We start from the raw sequence: 22,812 nt of genomic DNA on the forward strand, positions 1-22,812 counted from the left end.
TCACCCCAAGGTCCCCCAAAACTCTCCCTGCCCCGGACTCTGTCCATAGTCGCTCTCTGCACACAGTGAGTCACACGTTGAAGTCACAAGCTCCCTCCATTCCCAGAGGCAAGCAAACAGGCAGAGGGAATGAAATGCTCTCTCTTGAAGAGCTAAAGCTGCACTACTCCCAAAATGTCAGGGGCTCAGGAGCATCTTCAAGTAGACTCTGCAACACGCAGATCCCCTCATTTGTCATTCGCTGGAGGGTAAGTTACATGTGACTCCATTGTAGGTGAAGACAGGGATGAGAGTGACCTGCTACAGTGTAGGACACCTCAGGTGCAATTGCCCAGGCTTACCTTTCTGGTCCAAGAAGAGAAATCGGTTGTCTCAACTGAGATGCCCTGGCCTCCCCTGTCTGTCCACCAGCTCCTGCTCCAGAAAGGCTCTTGTCGGTCCTGGCTCACATTTCCCAGTCCCTTGTGGAGGCTTCAGCTGCTCCCATGGATCCTGGAGGAAGTTGCCCCCTCGGTGTGGGCAACTGAGTCAAGCCCTGGAGGAAGATGGTAGGCAGAAGTTGAAACAGATGCAGGAAAGGCCTGGGTGTGATAAGTGGTCAGGAAGTCTGCATTTTCAGATCTTTGGTGCTGGTCTGTAAAGTCTCATGATTTTTTCCATAGAACATGACACGGAGCAGCAAGCTGATGGCACTTTCTCACCCCCTTTGGAAATATAGGTTTATGCAGCCATTTCCAAAAACACATTTCATCCCAGCACTTTGCATGGAGAAACTGTGTTCTGAGGACATGTTTATTCTTCTACATTTCACATCTACGTCTCATATCTAAATGGAGCTGGGAGCAATGAAGGATGGATAAGTTGGATAGATGCTGCTCGTATCTCTTTGCTGTCAAGCAGTGGCCCCACCTGCTAGCACTTCCCTCATACCGTCCCTTATTTGGAGATGGCCAAATTTTATGGGGTTGTACAATGGCATAACACCACGGCGCTCCACGTGCCAGACCGCTACCGGTGTACATGTTCCCTGAGTTCATCCAGTCACCTTCTCCTTCAGGCACCCAGAAATGCAATCCAAGAGGACATGCTCTGGGACACGTTCCCCATCTAAAGTGAAGCTAAGCAGCCTTTAGCTCCCCAGCTCATTCCCTGGACCTTTCTGAACGATCTGTGCAACATTTATTTTTTGCCAGCTGTCAGGGAGTCCCGCCAGTCTCCATGACCTTTCAAAGATGACAGAGAGTGGCCTCACTGTGACATTGTCTTACTTTCTCAGCACCCCTGGATGTGACCCGTCCATTCCCTTGTACTGGTAATGGTGGAGTTTGCTCAAGTAGCCCCTGATTGGACTCCTGTCCTCTGTTGGCTGTTCTTCTCCAGAGTCCTGCCTTGAGGCACAAAGGCCTGAGATAACTTGCTGGTGAAGTCTGAGGCAAAAAGGACATAGAGGATCTCAGATCTGTCTTTACCTACTCTTCCTAAATACAGCAGTGTCCAGTCAGTATCTTTGTTTTCTTCTGGAAGTGTTCCTGAAGTAGGAAAAGCTCCTTATGATTGCCTTGAATTCGCTTTCAGGTTTCAAACTGATTTTTGATACAGAGAAATCTTCTGCTTGGAGGATGCTGTCCTTGGAGACCAGCTGTACTGAGCTCTGCTGCCCTTCAGTGGTGCTGACTATTGGATCCCCACTGAAACTCCCCAGAAGAGGCACAAGTCTGCTCCTCTGAGGTCCATCGTCTGCACTCTTCCATTCTGCTTGTTGTCCTAAGATATTCCAGGAACCGCCTGGACTGTGCATGCTGCTGTGTTCCCCTTTCAGAAAATGCCAGGGTCATTGCAGGCCCCAGGGAGACCCAGGCTTCTACAGCCAGAGGCTTCCTTGGCATGCTTCAAAAAGACTGTACCCACTTCCTCACCCTGACTGTGGGTTCCTTATCTCCCACCATGAGAGGCCACTTTTACTGGCCTCTCCTCGGACCCTCCCTCACAAGGGATCACCAAACTCTTCACCCACCCCACAGAGGAGCTCCATACATCCCGTTAAAGTCTTCACTTTCAGGGAACCCCACTCCTGATCCTTCCAGCCTGTCCCTCCTGAAAAGCCGATACCCATCCATTGCAGCACTCCAAGCTGTGTGCCTTGTCCCACCGTGCCGTGGCTGTTACTCTATCGATGTCAACATCAACAGATGTTTGTCTGTTCCTTGACTGTCTTATCAAGGGGGCGAGTAAAGGTTGGGGGAGAGTTAAAAACAGCAGTTTGGGAGTGTAGGCACATGAGTGGAGACCCCGGTGTGAAGTGCCTTGTCTTCTTGGACTGCCCTACATCTCCTGCATGGAGAAGGGAGAGACCTTGCCACAGTGCAGTGGCCATCAGTCACTTGTGTTAGGAAAATGTGCAACTGGCCCGTGCTGTCCGAGGAGAGAGGCTCGGACACAAAGTACAGAACTACCAAGGGCAAATATTTATTCAAGCGCATGAGGTGTCTGAGCGAAATTGGGGTACCTCAAATGTGGTTTTAGAAAGGGTTCTTATAACATTCAAGCATTGAGGTACAAAATGATTTGACTAATCACTAATTAACACACACACAGTACTGATGACCATCATAGTAAGACTTTGCAAAGCAACTGTATTTCTGCAGCGTCATCAGCCATCAGCATTCTTGCTGCTTGTCTATTGATCCAGGCGTCCCTGGAGCTCGTCTATTGATAGTTATTATATATGATGCTATGACCTTGAGCAACTCTGGGATTCAGCCAACAAAAACCTCTGGAGTTTTCCAAGGAGAAGTGCCCAGTCCTGCACTAGGGGGGGGGGGATAATAACCCCCCGTATATGAGGGAACGTGACCAGCTGAGCAGTGACCCTGAGGAGAAGGGCCTGGGCACTACGAAGGACACCAGATGAGCCAGTGGTGCATGCTCACCATGAGCAAGGCCAGCTGCACAGGGGGATGTGTTAGGAGGAACATGGCCACCCAGACATCTTGAGTTTTCATCCCCCTCCAGGGAGCCGTGGTGTGACCACACCTGCACTAGTGTGTCCCTCTGTGGGAATTCCTGCTCTAGGCAGGTGGGGAGCCACTGGAGAGTGCCCAGAGGAGGTCTGCACATGTCCTGGACTTAAGGCCCCAGTCCCCATCTTTGCCGACCTCTTCCATCCCAACACAACCCCAGGAACATGCTGACCCTGGAGAACCACCGTGCTCTCCAGGCAGCTCCAGATTCTCATCTTAGAGGATGGGTGTCTTCAATGTCACCTGTGGGAAAGCTCTGGGTGTGTCCCTTTAATTACACTCACCACCTGACCTGTCACCAGAGCCTGACTGGTGACTCCTAAATCCAGTCCTATGTCTCTAAAAGGCCACAAACAGGCACAAGCTTTTTACTCCTGAACACGTAACACGTAGAGGTGTTCCTATGAGGAACTTCAGGGGTGCAGTTCCTCAGGCCTCTTTGGAGAAAGAGCCGGACATGAAAGCGCTGCACCAGTGTCGTGGTTTAACCTCAGTCAGCAACTGAGCACCACACAGCCGCTCGCTCAGTCCTCCCCCCCTAGGTGGGATGGGGGGTAGAATTGGAAGAGCAGAAGTGAGAAAAACTCGTGAGTTGGGATAAAAACAGTTTAATAATTGAAATAAAATAGTAATAAAAATAATAAGGCGATCCTACTTTATTACAGAGATGCTATGAAAGAGGCCAGCTCTGAGCCACTGTTAGACACACATTTACCCTGGCACAAGGTGGCACAAAATTTTGTTTAACACACAGAGAGCACGGCTCCTCATTTAAAACAGTCCGTGGATCACAATACACAGGTCGATACTGAAACAGATGCGACATGAAGAAGGACACTTTTTTGTGGACAGCATTATTACAACCAAGAAAATTGAAAAACAATCTACGAAAGAAAGTCTCAGCCTGTAATGAGTTACATTACAAGATTTGCAGAAGATGATGGGCAGTTTATTGCTCCTTAAAAACATCCAGTGATAAGTCTCTTCAGGGAATCCTTGAGCTCCTGGTTCCTCATGCTATAGATGAGGGGGTTCGCTGCTGGAGGCACCACTGAATACAGAAATGATACTGCCAGATTTAGAACTGGGGAGGAGATGGAGGGGGGCTTCAGGTAGGCAAACATGCCAGTGCTGACATACAGGGAGACCACGGCCAGGTGAGGGAGGCACGTGGAAAAGGCTTTGTGCCGTCCCTGCTCAGAGGGGAGCCTCAGCACGGCCCTGAAGATCTGCACATAGGACACCACAAGGAAAACAAAACAGGCGAAGACTAAACAGGCAGTAACCACAAGAAGCCCAACTTCCCTGAGGTAGGAGTCTGAGCAGGAGAGCTTGAGGATCTGGGGGATTTCACAGAAGAACTGGTCCAGGGCATTGCCTCGGCAGAGTGAGAGCGAAAATGTATTGGCCGTGTGCAGCACAGCATGGAGAAACCCACTGCCCCAGGCAGCTGCTGCCATGTGGGCACAAGCTCTGCTGCCCAGCAGGGTCCCGTACTGCAGGGGTTTGCAGATGGCAACGTAGCGGTCGTAGGCCATGACCGTGAGGAGAGAACACTCAGCTGATATAAAAAAGAAAAAGAAAAAGACCTGTGCAGCACATCCTCGGTAGGAGATGGCCCTGTTGTCCCAGAGGGAATTGGCCATGGCTTTGGGGAGAGTGGCGGAGATGGAGCCCAGGTTGATGAGGGAGAGGTTGAGGAGGAAGAAGTACATGGGGGTGTGGAGGTGATGGTCGCAGGCTACGGCGGTGATGATGAGGCCGTTGCCCAGGAGGGCAGCCAGGTAGATGCCCAGGAAGAGCCAGAAGGTCAAGAGCTGCAGCTCCCGCTTGTATGCGAATGCCAGGAGGAGGAACTGGGTGATGGAGCTGCTGTTGGACATTTGGTCCCTCTGGGCATTTGAACCTGTCCAAGGAGGAAAAGGCAGTAAAATGTTTATATTAGACTAGTGTGAACAAAATCTACTTCATTTTCCCTAGAGCTCTACTGTGTGGGAGAGGACAGCAGGGGCTTGCTCCGGGGAAGGGGTCTGGCATGGCAGGGGGTGGCAAGGAGGTGCCCAGATCCCCCTTCCCCCGGCATTTCTGGGAGCAGCTCCCCTCTCACTCCCTGCCCATCTCTGCTGCCTGGAGCTGTCCCTGCCAGGAGCTGTTTCTCTGTCCCCATGTCTCCTCCCTGTCACTGCTCACAGGCTCCATCCCACCCACTGCGTGCTCAGCTCTGCCCTGCAGACCCCTCTTGGCAGTAGGACACCGCCCAGGGGCATCTCTGTGTGTGCAGGGTCTGAGGAGCAGCTCAGAAAAGTCTTAACCAGAACTGGGGTCTCAGGGCCTTCTACAGAGTGGAGAAATAAATTCCCATTTCCCACTGCCCACCCAACCCACCAAGAGCAGAAAACGGAAAGCACAGATTCCTTCCCTTGCAGGAAAATGTTGCTTTGATGTCATCCTTGAAAGACTCCTTGGAAATGCCTTAGAAATGGTCTGGAGCTGTGAGCAGCCCTGACCCACAAAGCACCCTCTCAGCAGCAGAAGGACTCTGCCCTGCTGGGGGTCGTTTCTTCCACCCACAGCTTCTCCCTGCAGCACCGTGGGGAGTTCACCAGGCAGGCTGAGTGCTGACCCTGGCAGGCGGCAGAGTCCCTTGCCCTGGCACACAGCCCCCTGGGGCGCAGGGACCCTGCTCGCAAGGACAGCCCTGGGCACCCCTGGCTGCACACCCACCTTCACAGCCCTGCAGCCGTCCCTGGGAGAAGGGAAACCTCATGCCCTGTCCCTCTGAAAGGGCAGCAGGGAAGCCCTGCTCTGGAACACCTCCTCCTCCTCTACGCTAGAGAAACACTGAGAGTCCTCCTGACAGATTCCATAAGCTGTGGTTATGTGCCAGCTTTAGGAGATCGCTCCAGGAACCGCAGCTGTGTTGCCCTGCAGCCAGAGACTTACTGTGTTAAGGGCTGTGAACATTTCTCCCACAGTGAACACTCAGCTCTCCTCCCACTCCACGCTGCCTTCTCTCTCTGCCTCGCTCCTCTCCCCTCGGTGCCTGCAGGCAGTGCCCTCAGCCCTGCTGCGCTTTGCAGAGGAGCTGCTCCTGGGCAGAGCTGTCTCTCGGCAGCGCTGCCCGCTTGCCATGAGCTCCCTCCATCCCAGGAGCCCAGCCCAGCTCAGCAGCAGAGGACCAGCCTAGGGCAGCACTTTCCCTGCCCCCTCTGGGCTCCCTCAAAGCTGTCCCTGGGCCTCCAGGGAAACCTGCTGTGAAACAGGCTGAAGGAGTCACTGATGTTCCCTCCCTCAGCTGGGCAGAGAGACTACTTTCCTGCTGTGTCAGTTCTCTTACCAGAGACAGAGTTAGGTCCTATAATCCCTTTTTCTTGTCTCATCATCAGGCAGGACACCCAGACAGTGACAGGGAGGGATCTCCTTTACCCCTGCTGAGGGAAGGGTTTCTGCAGAGTCAATGGAGGCATCTCATCCTGGGTCTGTAGTCCTGGGGCTAGAAGGGGTCTCATCTCCCTCCCATGCAGACCACAACCCACAGGAGGTGGGATTCCTCTTGCATCAGTTCATCTGTGCACAAAATTGGCACCTGCATGTCAGCTCCTTCTCTCAGCTCCCATGGCAAGAATGGAGATAGAGAGCAGGAGGGAGCTGTTCAGACCCCAGCACCTGGTGCCATCTGCGGTTCAGGGGGTGGTCTAAGATGTGTGCAGGTGACTGCAAGCTCTAGGGGAGCAATGCTGAGAGACAGGGCAGCATCTGGGGGCATCTTCTTGGAGGCTGCTGGGAAATTAACTGTGCCAGGTGGAATGACATCAGATGCCCACATGTAGGACACCTGAACCTGGAGATATTCCTTATGTCCTGGGCAGCCTATAGAGGTATTCAGCTGACCAAATGGAGTCACGTGCCATGGGGAGAGCTAAGCCTCTCTCTTTCTCTTCTCCATCAGCTCTATTTTGCACATGTCCTTCCAGTAGAATGGCAGTTTTGTCAAAGCATTCCTTGCACTCTCATTGTCTCAACTAATTCGGGCAGCTGAATCTTAATTGAATCTCCAAATACAGGCCTGTAGCGCTATGTGAGATGCCAGGGCGCTCCAGCACAACTGCATGCAGCTGACATGGACAGCACAGGTCCTGTACAAGAACCCGATCCCCATTCAGACTAGTTGTGTGACAGGCACCACCCAGGGCATCTCAGACAGATTTGGGGCCTTTGGGCCAATGACTGAATCCCACCGTTGCAGCGACATAAGGTCTGTCCCTTCTCTATCCAGTAGATGCTGGGCAGTGCATGAATGCCAAGCACATCACACCAGGGTCCCCGCTCGTATGCCTTCCCTCTCAATCTCTACCAGTTCTTCTCTCCCCCATCGTTTAACCATCCCCTCGATGTCACAATCATGGGTCAGGCCAATGAATTTCATTGTGCCGGTATCGCAGGAGGTCCACACTCAAGGACACTCTCAACATCATCTCTTCCTTCCTGAGATCAGCTTCACCTCCACCACAAGCCCTCAGAGCCTGCAGAGACACCTCAGACAGCAAACCCCTCTCCTGCTCTCCTGCAAATTGCCCAGCTCTGTTTCTCTTTGGCCTTGGAGACAGCAGGCTTTGCCTTCTTTGTGGGCACTTCATTTCTTCTTCACATTGCCATCTGCTCTCCACTCCACCATGTCTCTGCCCTGAAGCAAAGCCTTTGCACACTTGAGGTCTTGGGCACCTCATAGCAGGTTTCCCCATTCCATGTCTGGTCCCAGCCCACATGTGCCACAGCTGAGGTGCTGCAGCCCAGACGTGCACGGATGCCCTCAGCCTGGGGCACAGCCAGGAGGAGCTGGAGCTCTGCGTGCACTCTCTTCATTCCACTTGGAGGGAATAACAGCTGAGGCGTGTTGGGACAGCTCACAGGATTGGGGTGCTGTGATGGGTGGGTACAGGATCATCAGGAGAGACAGGCCGGAAAGTTGAGAGGGGAGGTGTCCTTGGTGTGAAGGAGCTGCTTAGATGTGTTCAGCTCCTCTCTGGGATGAAGAAATTGGGTGAGCCCTTGACAGTGAGGGTCAGAGGAGAGACTGGTAAGGGTGCCATTGTGGTGGGAGACAGAGAACACATTGAAGTCCCCTTGAGGACTTGAATTACCCTGGTATTCCCTGGGAGGAGACCACAACAGTGTGCAAAGAGTCCTGGAGGTTTCTGGAGGGGCTTGGGACACAGCTTGGGACACAGGTCTTTATAGCACAGCTGCCAGATTGGCCAAGGTCAGTGCTAGCAGATGGAGCGAAGATTTAAGCAAGTCTGGGGGCTAGGGGAGCATTAGCAGGGCTTTGGAAGAAACTGGGGGAGTTGTTGGGAACTCACAGGCACTGGCAAATCCTCAGAAAACTTTGTGTTTGAAGACACAACCAGTGAGGATAAAGAGACACCAGTAAAGCTTGGGAGATCCCAGCTCAGAGTAAGGCAGGGAACCAAGGGGGTGCTTAAAGGTTTCAAGGAAACAGGCACAGGTATAGGAGAGTGTAGGACAGCCTGTGGTGCGGACAAGCAAGGGCCTTGGTGGGGCTGGGACAGCCCCCAACAGAACTGAGATCCTTGTTCTCTCAGCTATGGCTGCTGTCTCTTCCAGGGGGGGTCCATGAGAGGACAGCAGTTCCTTATGTTCCCAGTGCCTTGTTGCCTCCTCACCTCCACAGAGGCTGGGACGTGTCCTACCACTGTCCTGCACTCAGCATTGCACACCCCCACCTCTCACTGCCCCCAGGAAAAGCCCCGAGACTCCCATGAGGGAAGAATCCCCTTTCCCAGGGGACAGGGCTCAGGCCTTTGCTCTCTTGATTGAGGAAATGCATCAAAGGTTTTCAGAGCCACCTCCACATTTGCTTTTCCACCTGTAACCAGTGCTTCTGACTTTCTGCTTCACCAGTCCCCAGGGACGGGAATCTTCTCTGGTCATGCCCTCCACGGTCTCTCCGGTGATGGGCATCAGTGGGGCCTGCTAACACCCTCAGGAACTCCGAGTTTTGCTGCTGACTTTTACTTCTCTTGAGGCTTCTTCAATCTGCCAGGACCTGCAGGATCTTGCCACTAGAGGGCTCATTAACATGCAAAACGCCCTAACAAGCCAAGTGTCTGTGCGTAGTGTTCCTTAATTCCTCAGTTCTTATGGGGTTCTTTTGAGAGATTTCAGAAGCCAATAGATTTCAATACTAAACAAGAACAAGTTAGGATTCCTTCTTTTTTAAAATTTTTCTTTATATTTCTTCTTACACACATTAAGTGATATCAGCAATCTCCAGACAATATTGATCCTGAACGTCTCCTAATGGAGCCTGAATATGGAAGTCAAGACCCTTTATGTCAGACCCTCTACGGACAGTCTTTTGTCTGAAACCCACCATTTCTCTCACCAGGCAACTAGGACTTAGAGCAGCCTGTTCAAACCTGAGCTTTCCCCACTGAAGTCTGTAGCTGCATGTTTCCGCTCCTGGGCACCAATTCCCACCTGCTTTACTGGGAAAAGGAGCTGACACGGAAGGATGTTTCTTAATTGCCAACAAAGAAAACCAAAGGAAGGCAGAGTTCAATAAACAAAAGACCTTCCTCAGCTGTATGGTAAGTCCACGTTACCTCCACCGAAGTTCACTTTCCATTCTGGACGGCCTTAGGCTAATCGCAAACCCATTTTTGTGTCAAGCACAGATCACCCCAAGGTCCCCCAAAACTCTCCCTGCCCCGGACTCTGTCCATAGTCGCTCTCTGCACACAGTGAGTCACACGTTGAAGTCACAAGCTCCCTCCATTCCCAGAGGCAAGCAAACAGGCAGAGGGAATGAAATGCTCTCTCTTGAAGAGCTAAAGCTGCACTACTCCCAAAATGTCAGGGGCTCAGGAGCATCTTCAAGTAGACTCTGCAACACGCAGATCCCCTCATTTGTCATTCGCTGGAGGGTAAGTTACATGTGACTCCATTGTAGGTGAAGACAGGGATGAGAGTGACCTGCTACAGTGTAGGACACCTCAGGTGCAATTGCCCAGGCTTACCTTTCTGGTCCAAGAAGAGAAATCGGTTGTCTCAACTGAGATGCCCTGGCCTCCCCTGTCTGTCCACCAGCTCCTGCTCCAGAAAGGCTCTTGTCGGTCCTGGCTCACATTTCCCAGTCCCTTGTGGAGGCTTCAGCTGCTCCCATGGATCCTGGAGGAAGTTGCCCCCTCGGTGTGGGCAACTGAGTCAAGCCCTGGAGGAAGATGTTAGGCAGAAGTTGAAACAGATGCAGGAAAGGCCTGGGTGTGATAAGTGGTCAGGAAGTCTGCATTTTCAGATCTTTGGTGCTGGTCTGTAAAGTCTCATGATTTTTTCCATAGAACATGACACGGAGCAGCAAGCTGATGGCACTTTCTCACCCCCTTTGGAAATATAGGTTTATGCAGCCATTTCCAAAAACACATTTCATCCCAGCACTTTGCATGGAGAAACTGTGTTCTGAGGACATGTTTATTCTTCTACATTTCACATCTACGTCTCATATCTAAATGGAGCTGGGAGCAATGAAGGATGGATAAGTTGGATAGATGCTGCTCGTATCTCTTTGCTGTCAAGCAGTGGCCCCACCTGCTAGCACTTCCCTCATACCGTCCCTTATTTGGAGATGGCCAAATTTTATGGGGTTGTACAATGGCATAACACCACGGCGCTCCACGTGCCAGACCGCTACCGGTGTACATGTTCCCTGAGTTCATCCAGTCACCTTCTCCTTCAGGCACCCAGAAATGCAATCCAAGAGGACATGCTCTGGGACACGTTCCCCATCTAAAGTGAAGCTAAGCAGCCTTTAGCTCCCCAGCTCATTCCCTGGACCTTTCTGAACGATCTGTGCAACATTTATTTTTTGCCAGCTGTCAGGGAGTCCCGCCAGTCTCCATGACCTTTCAAAGATGACAGAGAGTGGCCTCACTGTGACATTGTCTTACTTTCTCAGCACCCCTGGATGTGACCCGTCCATTCCCTTGTACTGGTAATGGTGGAGTTTGCTCAAGTAGCCCCTGATTGGACTCCTGTCCTCTGTTGGCTGTTCTTCTCCAGAGTCCTGCCTTGAGGCACAAAGGCCTGAGATAACTTGCTGGTGAAGTCTGAGGCAAAAAGGACATAGAGGATCTCAGATCTGTCTTTACCTACTCTTCCTAAATACAGCAGTGTCCAGTCAGTATCTTTGTTTTCTTCTGGAAGTGTTCCTGAAGTAGGAAAAGCTCCTTATGATTGCCTTGAATTCGCTTTCAGGTTTCAAACTGATTTTTGATACAGAGAAATCTTCTGCTTGGAGGATGCTGTCCTTGGAGACCAGCTGTACTGAGCTCTGCTGCCCTTCAGTGGTGCTGACTATTGGATCCCCACTGAAACTCCCCAGAAGAGGCACAAGTCTGCTCCTCTGAGGTCCATCGTCTGCACTCTTCCATTCTGCTTGTTGTCCTAAGATATTCCAGGAACCGCCTGGACTGTGCATGCTGCTGTGTTCCCCTTTCAGAAAATGCCAGGGTCATTGCAGGCCCCAGGGAGACCCAGGCTTCTACAGCCAGAGGCTTCCTTGGCATGCTTCAAAAAGACTGTACCCACTTCCTCACCCTGACTGTGGGTTCCTTATCTCCCACCATGAGAGGCCACTTTTACTGGCCTCTCCTCGGACCCTCCCTCACAAGGGATCACCAAACTCTTCACCCACCCCACAGAGGAGCTCCATACATCCCGTTAAAGTCTTCACTTTCAGGGAACCCCACTCCTGATCCTTCCAGCCTGTCCCTCCTGAAAAGCCGATACCCATCCATTGCAGCACTCCAAGCTGTGTGCCTTGTCCCACCGTGCCGTGGCTGTTACTCTATCGATGTCAACATCAACAGATGTTTGTCTGTTCCTTGACTGTCTTATCAAGGGGGCGAGTAAAGGTTGGGGGAGAGTTAAAAACAGCAGTTTGGGAGTGTAGGCACATGAGTGGAGACCCCGGTGTGAAGTGCCTTGTCTTCTTGGACTGCCCTACATCTCCTGCATGGAGAAGGGAGAGACCTTGCCACAGTGCAGTGGCCATCAGTCACTTGTGTTAGGAAAATGTGCAACTGGCCCGTGCTGTCCGAGGAGAGAGGCTCGGACACAAAGTACAGAACTACCAAGGGCAAATATTTATTCAAGCGCATGAGGTGTCTGAGCGAAATTGGGGTACCTCAAATGTGGTTTTAGAGAGGGTTCTTATAACATTCAAGCATTGAGGTACAAAATGATTTGACTAATCACTAATTAACACACACACAGTACTGATGACCATCATAGTAAGACTTTGCAAAGCAACTGTATTTCTGCAGCGTCATCAGCCATCAGCATTCTTGCTGCTTGTCTATTGATCCAGGCGTCCCTGGAGCTCGTCTATTGATAGTTATTATATATGATGCTATGACCTTGAGCAACTCTGGGATTCAGCCAACAAAAACCTCTGGAGTTTTCCAAGGAGAAGTGCCCAGTCCTGCACTAGGGGGGGGGGGATAATAACCCCCCGTATATGAGGGAACGTGACCAGCTGAGCAGTGACCCTGAGGAGAAGGGCCTGGGCACTACGAAGGACACCAGATGAGCCAGTGGTGCATGCTCACCATGAGCAAGGCCAGCTGCACAGGGGGATGTGTTAGGAGGAACATGGCCACCCAGACATCTTGAGTTTTCATCCCCCTCCAGGGAGCCGTGGTGTGACCACACCTGCACTAGTGTGTCCCTCTGTGGGAATTCCTGCTCTAGGCAGGTGGGGAGCCACTGGAGAGTGCCCAGAGGAGGTCTGCACATGTCCTGGACTTAAGGCCCCAGTCCCCATCTTTGCCGACCTCTTCCATCCCAACACAACCCCAGGAACATGCTGACCCTGGAGAACCACCGTGCTCTCCAGGCAGCTCCAGATTCTCATCTTAGAGGATGGGTGTCTTCAATGTCACCTGTGGGAAAGCTCTGGGTGTGTCCCTTTAATTACACTCACCACCTGACCTGTCACCAGAGCCTGACTGGTGACTCCTAAATCCAGTCCTATGTCTCTAAAAGGCCACAAACAGGCACAAGCTTTTTACTCCTGAACACGTAACACGTAGAGGTGTTCCTATGAGGAACTTCAGGGGTGCAGTTCCTCAGGCCTCTTTGGAGAAAGAGCCGGACATGAAAGCGCTGCACCAGTGTCGTGGTTTAACCTCAGTCAGCAACTGAGCACCACACAGCCGCTCGCTCAGTCCTCCCCCCCTAGGTGGGATGGGGGGTAGAATTGGAAGAGCAGAAGTGAGAAAAACTCGTGAGTTGGGATAAAAACAGTTTAATAATTGAAATAAAATAGTAATAAAAATAATAAGGCGATCCTACTTTATTACAGAGATGCTATGAAAGAGGCCAGCTCTGAGCCACTGTTAGACACACATTTACCCTGGCACAAGGTGGCACAAAATTTTGTTTAACACACAGAGAGCACGGCTCCTCATTTAAAACAGTCCGTGGATCACAATACACAGGTCGATACTGAAACAGATGCGACATGAAGAAGGACACTTTTTTGTGGACAGCATTATTACAACCAAGAAAATTGAAAAACAAACTACGAAAGAAAGTCTCAGCCTGTAATGAGTTACATTACAAGATTTGCAGAAGATGATGGGCAGTTTATTGCTCCTTAAAAACATCCAGTGATAAGTCTCTTCAGGGAATCCTTGAGCTCCTGGTTCCTCATGCTATAGATGAGGGGGTTCGCTGCTGGAGGCACCACTGAATACAGAAATGATACTGCCAGATTTAGAACTGGGGAGGAGATGGAGGGGGGCTTCAGGTAGGCAAACATGCCAGTGCTGACATACAGGGAGACCACGGCCAGGTGAGGGAGGCACGTGGAAAAGGCTTTGTGCCGTCCCTGCTCAGAGGGGAGCCTCAGCACGGCCCTGAAGATCTGCACATAGGACACCACAAGGAAAACAAAACAGGCGAAGACTAAACAGGCAGTAACCACAAGAAGCCCAACTTCCCTGAGGTAGGAGTCTGAGCAGGAGAGCTTGAGGATCTGGGGGATTTCACAGAAGAACTGGTCCAGGGCATTGCCTCGGCAGAGTGAGAGCGAAAATGTATTGGCCGTGTGCAGCACAGCATGGAGAAACCCACTGCCCCAGGCAGCTGCTGCCATGTGGGCACAAGCTCTGCTGCCCAGCAGGGTCCCGTACTGCAGGGGTTTGCAGATGGCAACGTAGCGGTCGTAGGCCATGACCGTGAGGAGAGAACACTCAGCTGATATAAAAAAGAAAAAGAAAAAGACCTGTGCAGCACATCCTCGGTAGGAGATGGCCCTGTTGTCCCAGAGGGAATTGGCCATGGCTTTGGGGAGAGTGGCGGAGATGGAGCCCAGGTTGATGAGGGAGAGGTTGAGGAGGAAGAAGTACATGGGGGTGTGGAGGTGATGGTCGCAGGCTACGGCGGTGATGATGAGGCCGTTGCCCAGGAGGGCAGCCAGGTAGATGCCCAGGAAGAGCCAGAAGGTCAAGAGCTGCAGCTCCCGCTTGTATGCGAATGCCAGGAGGAGGAACTGGGTGATGGAGCTGCTGTTGGACATTTGGTCCCTCTGGGCATTTGAACCTGTCCAAGGAGGAAAAGGCAGTAAAATGTTTATATTAGACTAGTGTGAACAAAATCTACTTCATTTTCCCTAGAGCTCTACTGTGTGGGAGAGGACAGCAGGGGCTTGCTCCGGGGAAGGGGTCTGGCATGGCAGGGGGTGGCAAGGAGGTGCCCAGATCCCCCTTCCCCCGGCATTTCTGGGAGCAGCTCCCCTCTCACTCCCTGCCCATCTCTGCTGCCTGGAGCTGTCCCTGCCAGGAGCTGTTTCTCTGTCCCCATGTCTCCTCCCTGTCACTGCTCACAGGCTCCATCCCACCCACTGCGTGCTCAGCTCTGCCCTGCAGACCCCTCTTGGCAGTAGGACACCGCCCAGGGGCATCTCTGTGTGTGCAGGGTCTGAGGAGCAGCTCAGAAAAGTCTTAACCAGAACTGGGGTCTCAGGGCCTTCTACAGAGTGGAGAAATAAATTCCCATTTCCCACTGCCCACCCAACCCACCAAGAGCAGAAAACGGAAAGCACAGATTCCTTCCCTTGCAGGAAAATGTTGCTTTGATGTCATCCTTGAAAGACTCCTTGGAAATGCCTTAGAAATGGTCTGGAGCTGTGAGCAGCCCTGACCCACAAAGCACCCTCTCAGCAGCAGAAGGACTCTGCCCTGCTGGGGGTCGTTTCTTCCACCCACAGCTTCTCCCTGCAGCACCGTGGGGAGTTCACCAGGCAGGCTGAGTGCTGACCCTGGCAGGCGGCAGAGTCCCTTGCCCTGGCACACAGCCCCCTGGGGCGCAGGGACCCTGCTCGCAAGGACAGCCCTGGGCACCCCTGGCTGCACACCCACCTTCACAGCCCTGCAGCCGTCCCTGGGAGAAGGGAAACCTCATGCCCTGTCCCTCTGAAAGGGCAGCAGGGAAGCCCTGCTCTGGAACACCTCCTCCTCCTCTACGCTAGAGAAACACTGAGAGTCCTCCTGACAGATTCCATAAGCTGTGGTTATGTGCCAGCTTTAGGAGATCGCTCCAGGAACCGCAGCTGTGTTGCCCTGCAGCCAGAGACTTACTGTGTTAAGGGCTGTGAACATTTCTCCCACAGTGAACACTCAGCTCTCCTCCCACTCCACGCTGCCTTCTCTCTCTGCCTCGCTCCTCTCCCCTCGGTGCCTGCAGGCAGTGCCCTCAGCCCTGCTGCGCTTTGCAGAGGAGCTGCTCCTGGGCAGAGCTGTCTCTCGGCAGCGCTGCCCGCTTGCCATGAGCTCCCTCCATCCCAGGAGCCCAGCCCAGCTCAGCAGCAGAGGACCAGCCTAGGGCAGCACTTTCCCTGCCCCCTCTGGGCTCCCTCAAAGCTGTCCCTGGGCCTCCAGGGAAACCTGCTGTGAAACAGGCTGAAGGAGTCACTGATGTTCCCTCCCTCAGCTGGGCAGAGAGACTACTTTCCTGCTGTGTCAGTTCTCTTACCAGAGACAGAGTTAGGTCCTATAATCCCTTTTTCTTGTCTCATCATCAGGCAGGACACCCAGACAGTGACAGGGAGGGATCTCCTTTACCCCTGCTGAGGGAAGGGTTTCTGCAGAGTCAATGGAGGCATCTCATCCTGGGTCTGTAGTCCTGGGGCTAGAAGGGGTCTCATCTCCCTCCCATGCAGACCACAACCCACAGGAGGTGGGATTCCTCTTGCATCAGTTCATCTGTGCACAAAATTGGCACCTGCATGTCAGCTCCTTCTCTCAGCTCCCATGGCAAGAATGGAGATAGAGAGCAGGAGGGAGCTGTTCAGACCCCAGCACCTGGTGCCATCTGCGGTTCAGGGGGTGGTCTAAGATGTGTGCAGGTGACTGCAAGCTCTAGGGGAGCAATGCTGAGAGACAGGGCAGCATCTGGGGGCATCTTCTTGGAGGCTGCTGGGAAATTAACTGTGCCAGGTGGAATGACATCAGATGCCCACATGTAGGACACCTGAACCTGGAGATATTCCTTATGTCCTGGGCAGCCTATAGAGGTATTCAGCTGACCAAATGGAGTCACGTGCCATGGGGAGAGCTAAGCCTCTCTCTTTCTCTTCTCCATCAGCTCTATTTTGCACATGTCCTTCCAGTAGAATGGCAGTTTTGTCAAAGCATTCCTTGCACTCTCATTGTCTCAACTAATTCGGGCAGCTGAATCTTAATTGAATCTCCAAATACAGGCCTGTAGCGCTATGTGAGATGCCAGGGCGCTCCAGCACAACTGCATGCAGCTGACATGGACAGCACAGGTCCTGTACAAGAACCCGATCCCCATTCAGACTAGTTGTGTGACAGGCACCACCCAGGGCATCTCAGACAGATTTGGGGCCTTTGGGCCAATGACTGAATCCCACCGTTGCAGCGACATAAGGTCTGTCCCTTCTCTATCCAGTAGATGCTGGGCAGTGCATGAATGCCAAGCACATCACACCAGGGTCCCCGCTCGTATGCCTTCCCTCTCAATCTCTACCAGTTCTTCTCTCCCCCATCGTTTAACCATCCCCTCGATGTCACAATCATGGGTCAGGCCAATGAATTTCATTGTGCCGGTATCGCAGGAGGTCCACACTCAAGGACACTCTCAACATCATCTCTTCCTTCCTGAGATCAGCTTCACCTCCACCACAAGCCCTCAGAGCCTGCAGAGACACCTCAGACAGCAAACCCCTCTCCTGCTCTCCTGCAAATTGCCCAGCTCTGTTTCTCTTTGGCCTTGGAGACAGCAGGCTTTGCCTTCTTTGTGGGCACTTCATTTCTTCTTCACATTGCCATCTGCTCTCCACTCCACCATGTCTCTGCCCTGAAGCAAAGCCTTTGCACACTTGAGGTCTTGGGCACCTCATAGCAGGTTTCCCCATTCCATGTCTGGTCCCAGCCCACATGTGCCACAGCTGAGGTGCTGCAGCCCAGACGTGCACGGATGCCCTCAGCCTGGGGCACAGCCAGGAGGAGCTGGAGCTCTGCGTGCACTCTCTTCATTCCACTTGGAGGGAATAACAGCTGAGGCGTGTTGGGACAGCTCACAGGATTGGGGTGCTGTGATGGGTGGGTACAGGATCATCAGGAGAGACAGGCCGGAAAGTTGAGAGGGGAGGTGTCCTTGGTGTGAAGGAGCTGCTTAGATGTGTTCAGCTCCTCTCTGGGATGAAGAAATTGGGTGAGCCCTTGACAGTGAGGGTCAGAGGAGAGACTGGTAAGGGTGCCATTGTGGTGGGAGACAGAGAACACATTGAAGTCCCCTTGAGGACTTGAATTACCCTGGTATTCCCTGGGAGGAGACCACAACAGTGTGCAAAGAGTCCTGGAGGTTTCTGGAGGGGCTTGGGACACAGCTTGGGACACAGGTCTTTATAGCACAGCTGCCAGATTGGCCAAGGTCAGTGCTAGCAGATGGAGCGAAGATTTAAGCAAGTCTGGGGGCTAGGGGAGCATTAGCAGGGCTTTGGAAGAAACTGGGGGAGTTGTTGGGAACTCACAGGCACTGGCAAATCCTCAGAAAACTTTGTGTTTGAAGACACAACCAGTGAGGATAAAGAGACACCAGTAAAGCTTGGGAGATCCCAGCTCAGAGTAAGGCAGGGAACCAAGGGGGTGCTTAAAGGTTTCAAGGAAACAGGCACAGGTATAGGAGAGTGTAGGACAGCCTGTGGTGCGGACAAGCAAGGGCCTTGGTGGGGCTGGGACAGCCCCCAACAGAACTGAGATCCTTGTTCTCTCAGCTATGGCTGCTGTCTCTTCCAGGGGGGGTCCATGAGAGGACAGCAGTTCCTTATGTTCCCAGTGCCTTGTTGCCTCCTCACCTCCACAGAGGCTGGGACGTGTCCTACCACTGTCCTGCACTCAGCATTGCACACCCCCACCTCTCACTGCCCCCAGGAAAAGCCCCGAGACTCCCATGAGGGAAGAATCCCCTTTCCCAGGGGACAGGGCTCAGGCCTTTGCTCTCTTGATTGAGGAAATGCATCAAAGGTTTTCAGAGCCACCTCCACATTTGCTTTTCCACCTGTAACCAGTGCTTCTGACTTTCTGCTTCACCAGTCCCCAGGGACGGGAATCTTCTCTGGTCATGCCCTCCACGGTCTCTCCGGTGATGGGCATCAGTGGGGCCTGCTAACACCCTCAGGAACTCCGAGTTTTGCTGCTGACTTTTACTTCTCTTGAGGCTTCTTCAATCTGCCAGGACCTGCAGGATCTTGCCACTAGAGGGCTCATTAACATGCAAAACGCCCTAACAAGCCAAGTGTCTGTGCGTAGTGTTCCTTAATTCCTCAGTTCTTATGGGGTTCTTTTGAGAGATTTCAGAAGCCAATAGATTTCAATACTAAACAAGAACAAGTTAGGATTCCTTCTTTTTTAAAATTTTTCTTTATATTTCTTCTTACACACATTAAGTGATATCAGCAATCTCCAGACAATATTGATCCTGAACGTCTCCTAATGGAGCCTGAATATGGAAGTCAAGACCCTTTATGTCAGACCCTCTACGGACAGTCTTTTGTCTGAAACCCACCATTTCTCTCACCAGGCAACTAGGACTTAGAGCAGCCTGTTCAAACCTGAGCTTTCCCCACTGAAGTCTGTAGCTGCATGTTTCCGCTCCTGGGCACCAATTCCCACCTGCTTTACTGGGAAAAGGAGCTGACACGGAAGGATGTTTCTTAATTGCCAACAAAGAAAACCAAAGGAAGGCAGAGTTCAATAAACAAAAGACCTTCCTCAGCTGTATGGTAAGTCCACGTTACCTCCACCGAAGTTCACTTTCCATTCTGGACGGCCTTAGGCTAATCGCAAACCCATTTTTGTGTCAAGCACAGATCACCCCAAGGTCCCCCAAAACTCTCCCTGCCCCGGACTCTGTCCATAGTCGCTCTCTGCACACAGTGAGTCACACGTTGAAGTCACAAGCTCCCTCCATTCCCAGAGGCAAGCAAACAGGCAGAGGGAATGAAATGCTCTCTCTTGAAGAGCTAAAGCTGCACTACTCCCAAAATGTCAGGGGCTCAGGAGCATCTTCAAGTAGACTCTGCAACACGCAGATCCCCTCATTTGTCATTCGCTGGAGGGTAAGTTACATGTGACTCCATTGTAGGTGAAGACAGGGATGAGAGTGACCTGCTACAGTGTAGGACACCTCAGGTGCAATTGCCCAGGCTTACCTTTCTGGTCCAAGAAGAGAAATCGGTTGTCTCAACTGAGATGCCCTGGCCTCCCCTGTCTGTCCACCAGCTCCTGCTCCAGAAAGGCTCTTGTCGGTCCTGGCTCACATTTCCCAGTCCCTTGTGGAGGCTTCAGCTGCTCCCATGGATCCTGGAGGAAGTTGCCCCCTCGGTGTGGGCAACTGAGTCAAGCCCTGGAGGAAGATGGTAGGCAGAAGTTGAAACAGATGCAGGAAAGGCCTGGGTGTGATAAGTGGTCAGGAAGTCTGCATTTTCAGATCTTTGGTGCTGGTCTGTAAAGTCTCATGATTTTTTCCATAGAACATGACACGGAGCAGCAAGCTGATGGCACTTTCTCACCCCCTTTGGAAATATAGGTTTATGCAGCCATTTCCAAAAACACATTTCATCCCAGCACTTTGCATGGAGAAACTGTGTTCTGAGGACATGTTTATTCTTCTACATTTCACATCTACGTCTCATATCTAAATGGAGCTGGGAGCAATGAAGGATGGATAAGTTGGATAGATGCTGCTCGTATCTCTTTGCTGTCAAGCAGTGGCCCCACCTGCTAGCACTTCCCTCATACCGTCCCTTATTTGGAGATGGCCAAATTTTATGGGGTTGTACAATGGCATAACACCACGGCGCTCCACGTGCCAGACCGCTACCGGTGTACATGTTCCCTGAGTTCATCCAGTCACCTTCTCCTTCAGGCACCCAGAAATGCAATCCAAGAGGACATGCTCTGGGACACGTTCCCCATCTAAAGTGAAGCTAAGCAGCCTTTAGCTCCCCAGCTCATTCCCTGGACCTTTCTGAACGATCTGTGCAACATTTATTTTTTGCCAGCTGTCAGGGAGTCCCGCCAGTCTCCATGACCTTTCAAAGATGACAGAGAGTGGCCTCACTGTGACATTGTCTTACTTTCTCAGCACCCCTGGATGTGACCCGTCCATTCCCTTGTACTGGTAATGGTGGAGTTTGCTCAAGTAGCCCCTGATTGGACTCCTGTCCTCTGTTGGCTGTTCTTCTCCAGAGTCCTGCCTTGAGGCACAAAGGCCTGAGATAACTTGCTGGTGAAGTCTGAGGCAAAAAGGACATAGAGGATCTCAGATCTGTCTTTACCTACTCTTCCTAAATACAGCAGTGTCCAGTCAGTATCTTTGTTTTCTTCTGGAAGTGTTCCTGAAGTAGGAAAAGCTCCTTATGATTGCCTTGAATTCGCTTTCAGGTTTCAAACTGATTTTTGATACAGAGAAATCTTCTGCTTGGAGGATGCTGTCCTTGGAGACCAGCTGTACTGAGCTCTGCTGCCCTTCAGTGGTGCTGACTATTGGATCCCCACTGAAACTCCCCAGAAGAGGCACAAGTCTGCTCCTCTGAGGTCCATCGTCTGCACTCTTCCATTCTGCTTGTTGTCCTAAGATATTCCAGGAACCGCCTGGACTGTGCATGCTGCTGTGTTCCCCTTTCAGAAAATGCCAGGGTCATTGCAGGCCCCAGGGAGACCCAGGCTTCTACAGCCAGAGGCTTCCTTGGCATGCTTCAAAAAGACTGTACCCACTTCCTCACCCTGACTGTGGGTTCCTTATCTCCCACCATGAGAGGCCACTTTTACTGGCCTCTCCTCGGACCCTCCCTCACAAGGGATCACCAAACTCTTCACCCACCCCACAGAGGAGCTCCATACATCCCGTTAAAGTCTTCACTTTCAGGGAACCCCACTCCTGATCCTTCCAGCCTGTCCCTCCTGAAAAGCCGATACCCATCCATTGCAGCACTCCAAGCTGTGTGCCTTGTCCCACCGTGCCGTGGCTGTTACTCTATCGATGTCAACATCAACAGATGTTTGTCTGTTCCTTGACTGTCTTATCAAGGGGGCGAGTAAAGGTTGGGGGAGAGTTAAAAACAGCAGTTTGGGAGTGTAGGCACATGAGTGGAGACCCCGGTGTGAAGTGCCTTGTCTTCTTGGACTGCCCTACATCTCCTGCATGGAGAAGGGAGAGACCTTGCCACAGTGCAGTGGCCATCAGTCACTTGTGTTAGGAAAATGTGCAACTGGCCCGTGCTGTCCGAGGAGAGAGGCTCGGACACAAAGTACAGAACTACCAAGGGCAAATATTTATTCAAGCGCATGAGGTGTCTGAGCGAAATTGGGGTACCTCAAATGTGGTTTTAGAAAGGGTTCTTATAACATTCAAGCATTGAGGTACAAAATGATTTGACTAATCACTAATTAACACACACACAGTACTGATGACCATCATAGTAAGACTTTGCAAAGCAACTGTATTTCTGCAGCGTCATCAGCCATCAGCATTCTTGCTGCTTGTCTATTGATCCAGGCGTCCCTGGAGCTCGTCTATTGATAGTTATTATATATGATGCTATGACCTTGAGCAACTCTGGGATTCAGCCAACAAAAACCTCTGGAGTTTTCCAAGGAGAAGTGCCCAGTCCTGCACTAGGGGGGGGGGGATAATAACCCCCCGTATATGAGGGAACGTGACCAGCTGAGCAGTGACCCTGAGGAGAAGGGCCTGGGCACTACGAAGGACACCAGATGAGCCAGTGGTGCATGCTCACCATGAGCAAGGCCAGCTGCACAGGGGGATGTGTTAGGAGGAACATGGCCACCCAGACATCTTGAGTTTTCATCCCCCTCCAGGGAGCCGTGGTGTGACCACACCTGCACTAGTGTGTCCCTCTGTGGGAATTCCTGCTCTAGGCAGGTGGGGAGCCACTGGAGAGTGCCCAGAGGAGGTCTGCACATGTCCTGGACTTAAGGCCCCAGTCCCCATCTTTGCCGACCTCTTCCATCCCAACACAACCCCAGGAACATGCTGACCCTGGAGAACCACCGTGCTCTCCAGGCAGCTCCAGATTCTCATCTTAGAGGATGGGTGTCTTCAATGTCACCTGTGGGAAAGCTCTGGGTGTGTCCCTTTAATTACACTCACCACCTGACCTGTCACCAGAGCCTGACTGGTGACTCCTAAATCCAGTCCTATGTCTCTAAAAGGCCACAAA

The 22,812-nt window shown here is 52.0% G+C and overlaps 2 protein-coding genes across 2 annotated transcripts; both read right to left on the reverse strand.

The window, feature by feature from the left end:
* Nucleotides 1–3,979: 3,979 nt before the first annotated feature.
* On the reverse strand, nt 3,980–4,903 carry LOC143173927 (olfactory receptor 14A16-like). The gene has a single exon (XM_076364039.1). It carries the CDS (start codon nt 4,901–4,903, stop codon nt 3,980–3,982), a length of 924 nt encoding a protein of 307 aa, XP_076220154.1.
* Nucleotides 4,904–13,698: 8,795 nt separating this feature from the next.
* LOC143173928 (olfactory receptor 14A16-like) lies at nt 13,699–14,622 on the reverse strand. Its single transcript, XM_076364040.1, has one exon. It carries the CDS (start codon nt 14,620–14,622, stop codon nt 13,699–13,701), a length of 924 nt encoding a protein of 307 aa, XP_076220155.1.
* Between the last annotated feature and the right edge of the window lie 8,190 nt (nt 14,623–22,812).

This window comes from Aptenodytes patagonicus, unplaced genomic scaffold (genome assembly GCF_965638725.1).
Source record: "Aptenodytes patagonicus unplaced genomic scaffold, bAptPat1.pri.cur scaffold_462, whole genome shotgun sequence".
NCBI lineage: Eukaryota > Metazoa > Chordata > Aves > Sphenisciformes > Spheniscidae > Aptenodytes > Aptenodytes patagonicus.

What these genes read in the sequence shown, in the direction of transcription:
- LOC143173927 (XM_076364039.1), bottom strand. Translation starts at nt 4,903, where the DNA reads ATGTCCAACAGCAGCTCCATCACCCAGTTCCTCCTCCTGGCATTCGCA.
- LOC143173928 (XM_076364040.1), bottom strand. Translation starts at nt 14,622, where the DNA reads ATGTCCAACAGCAGCTCCATCACCCAGTTCCTCCTCCTGGCATTCGCA.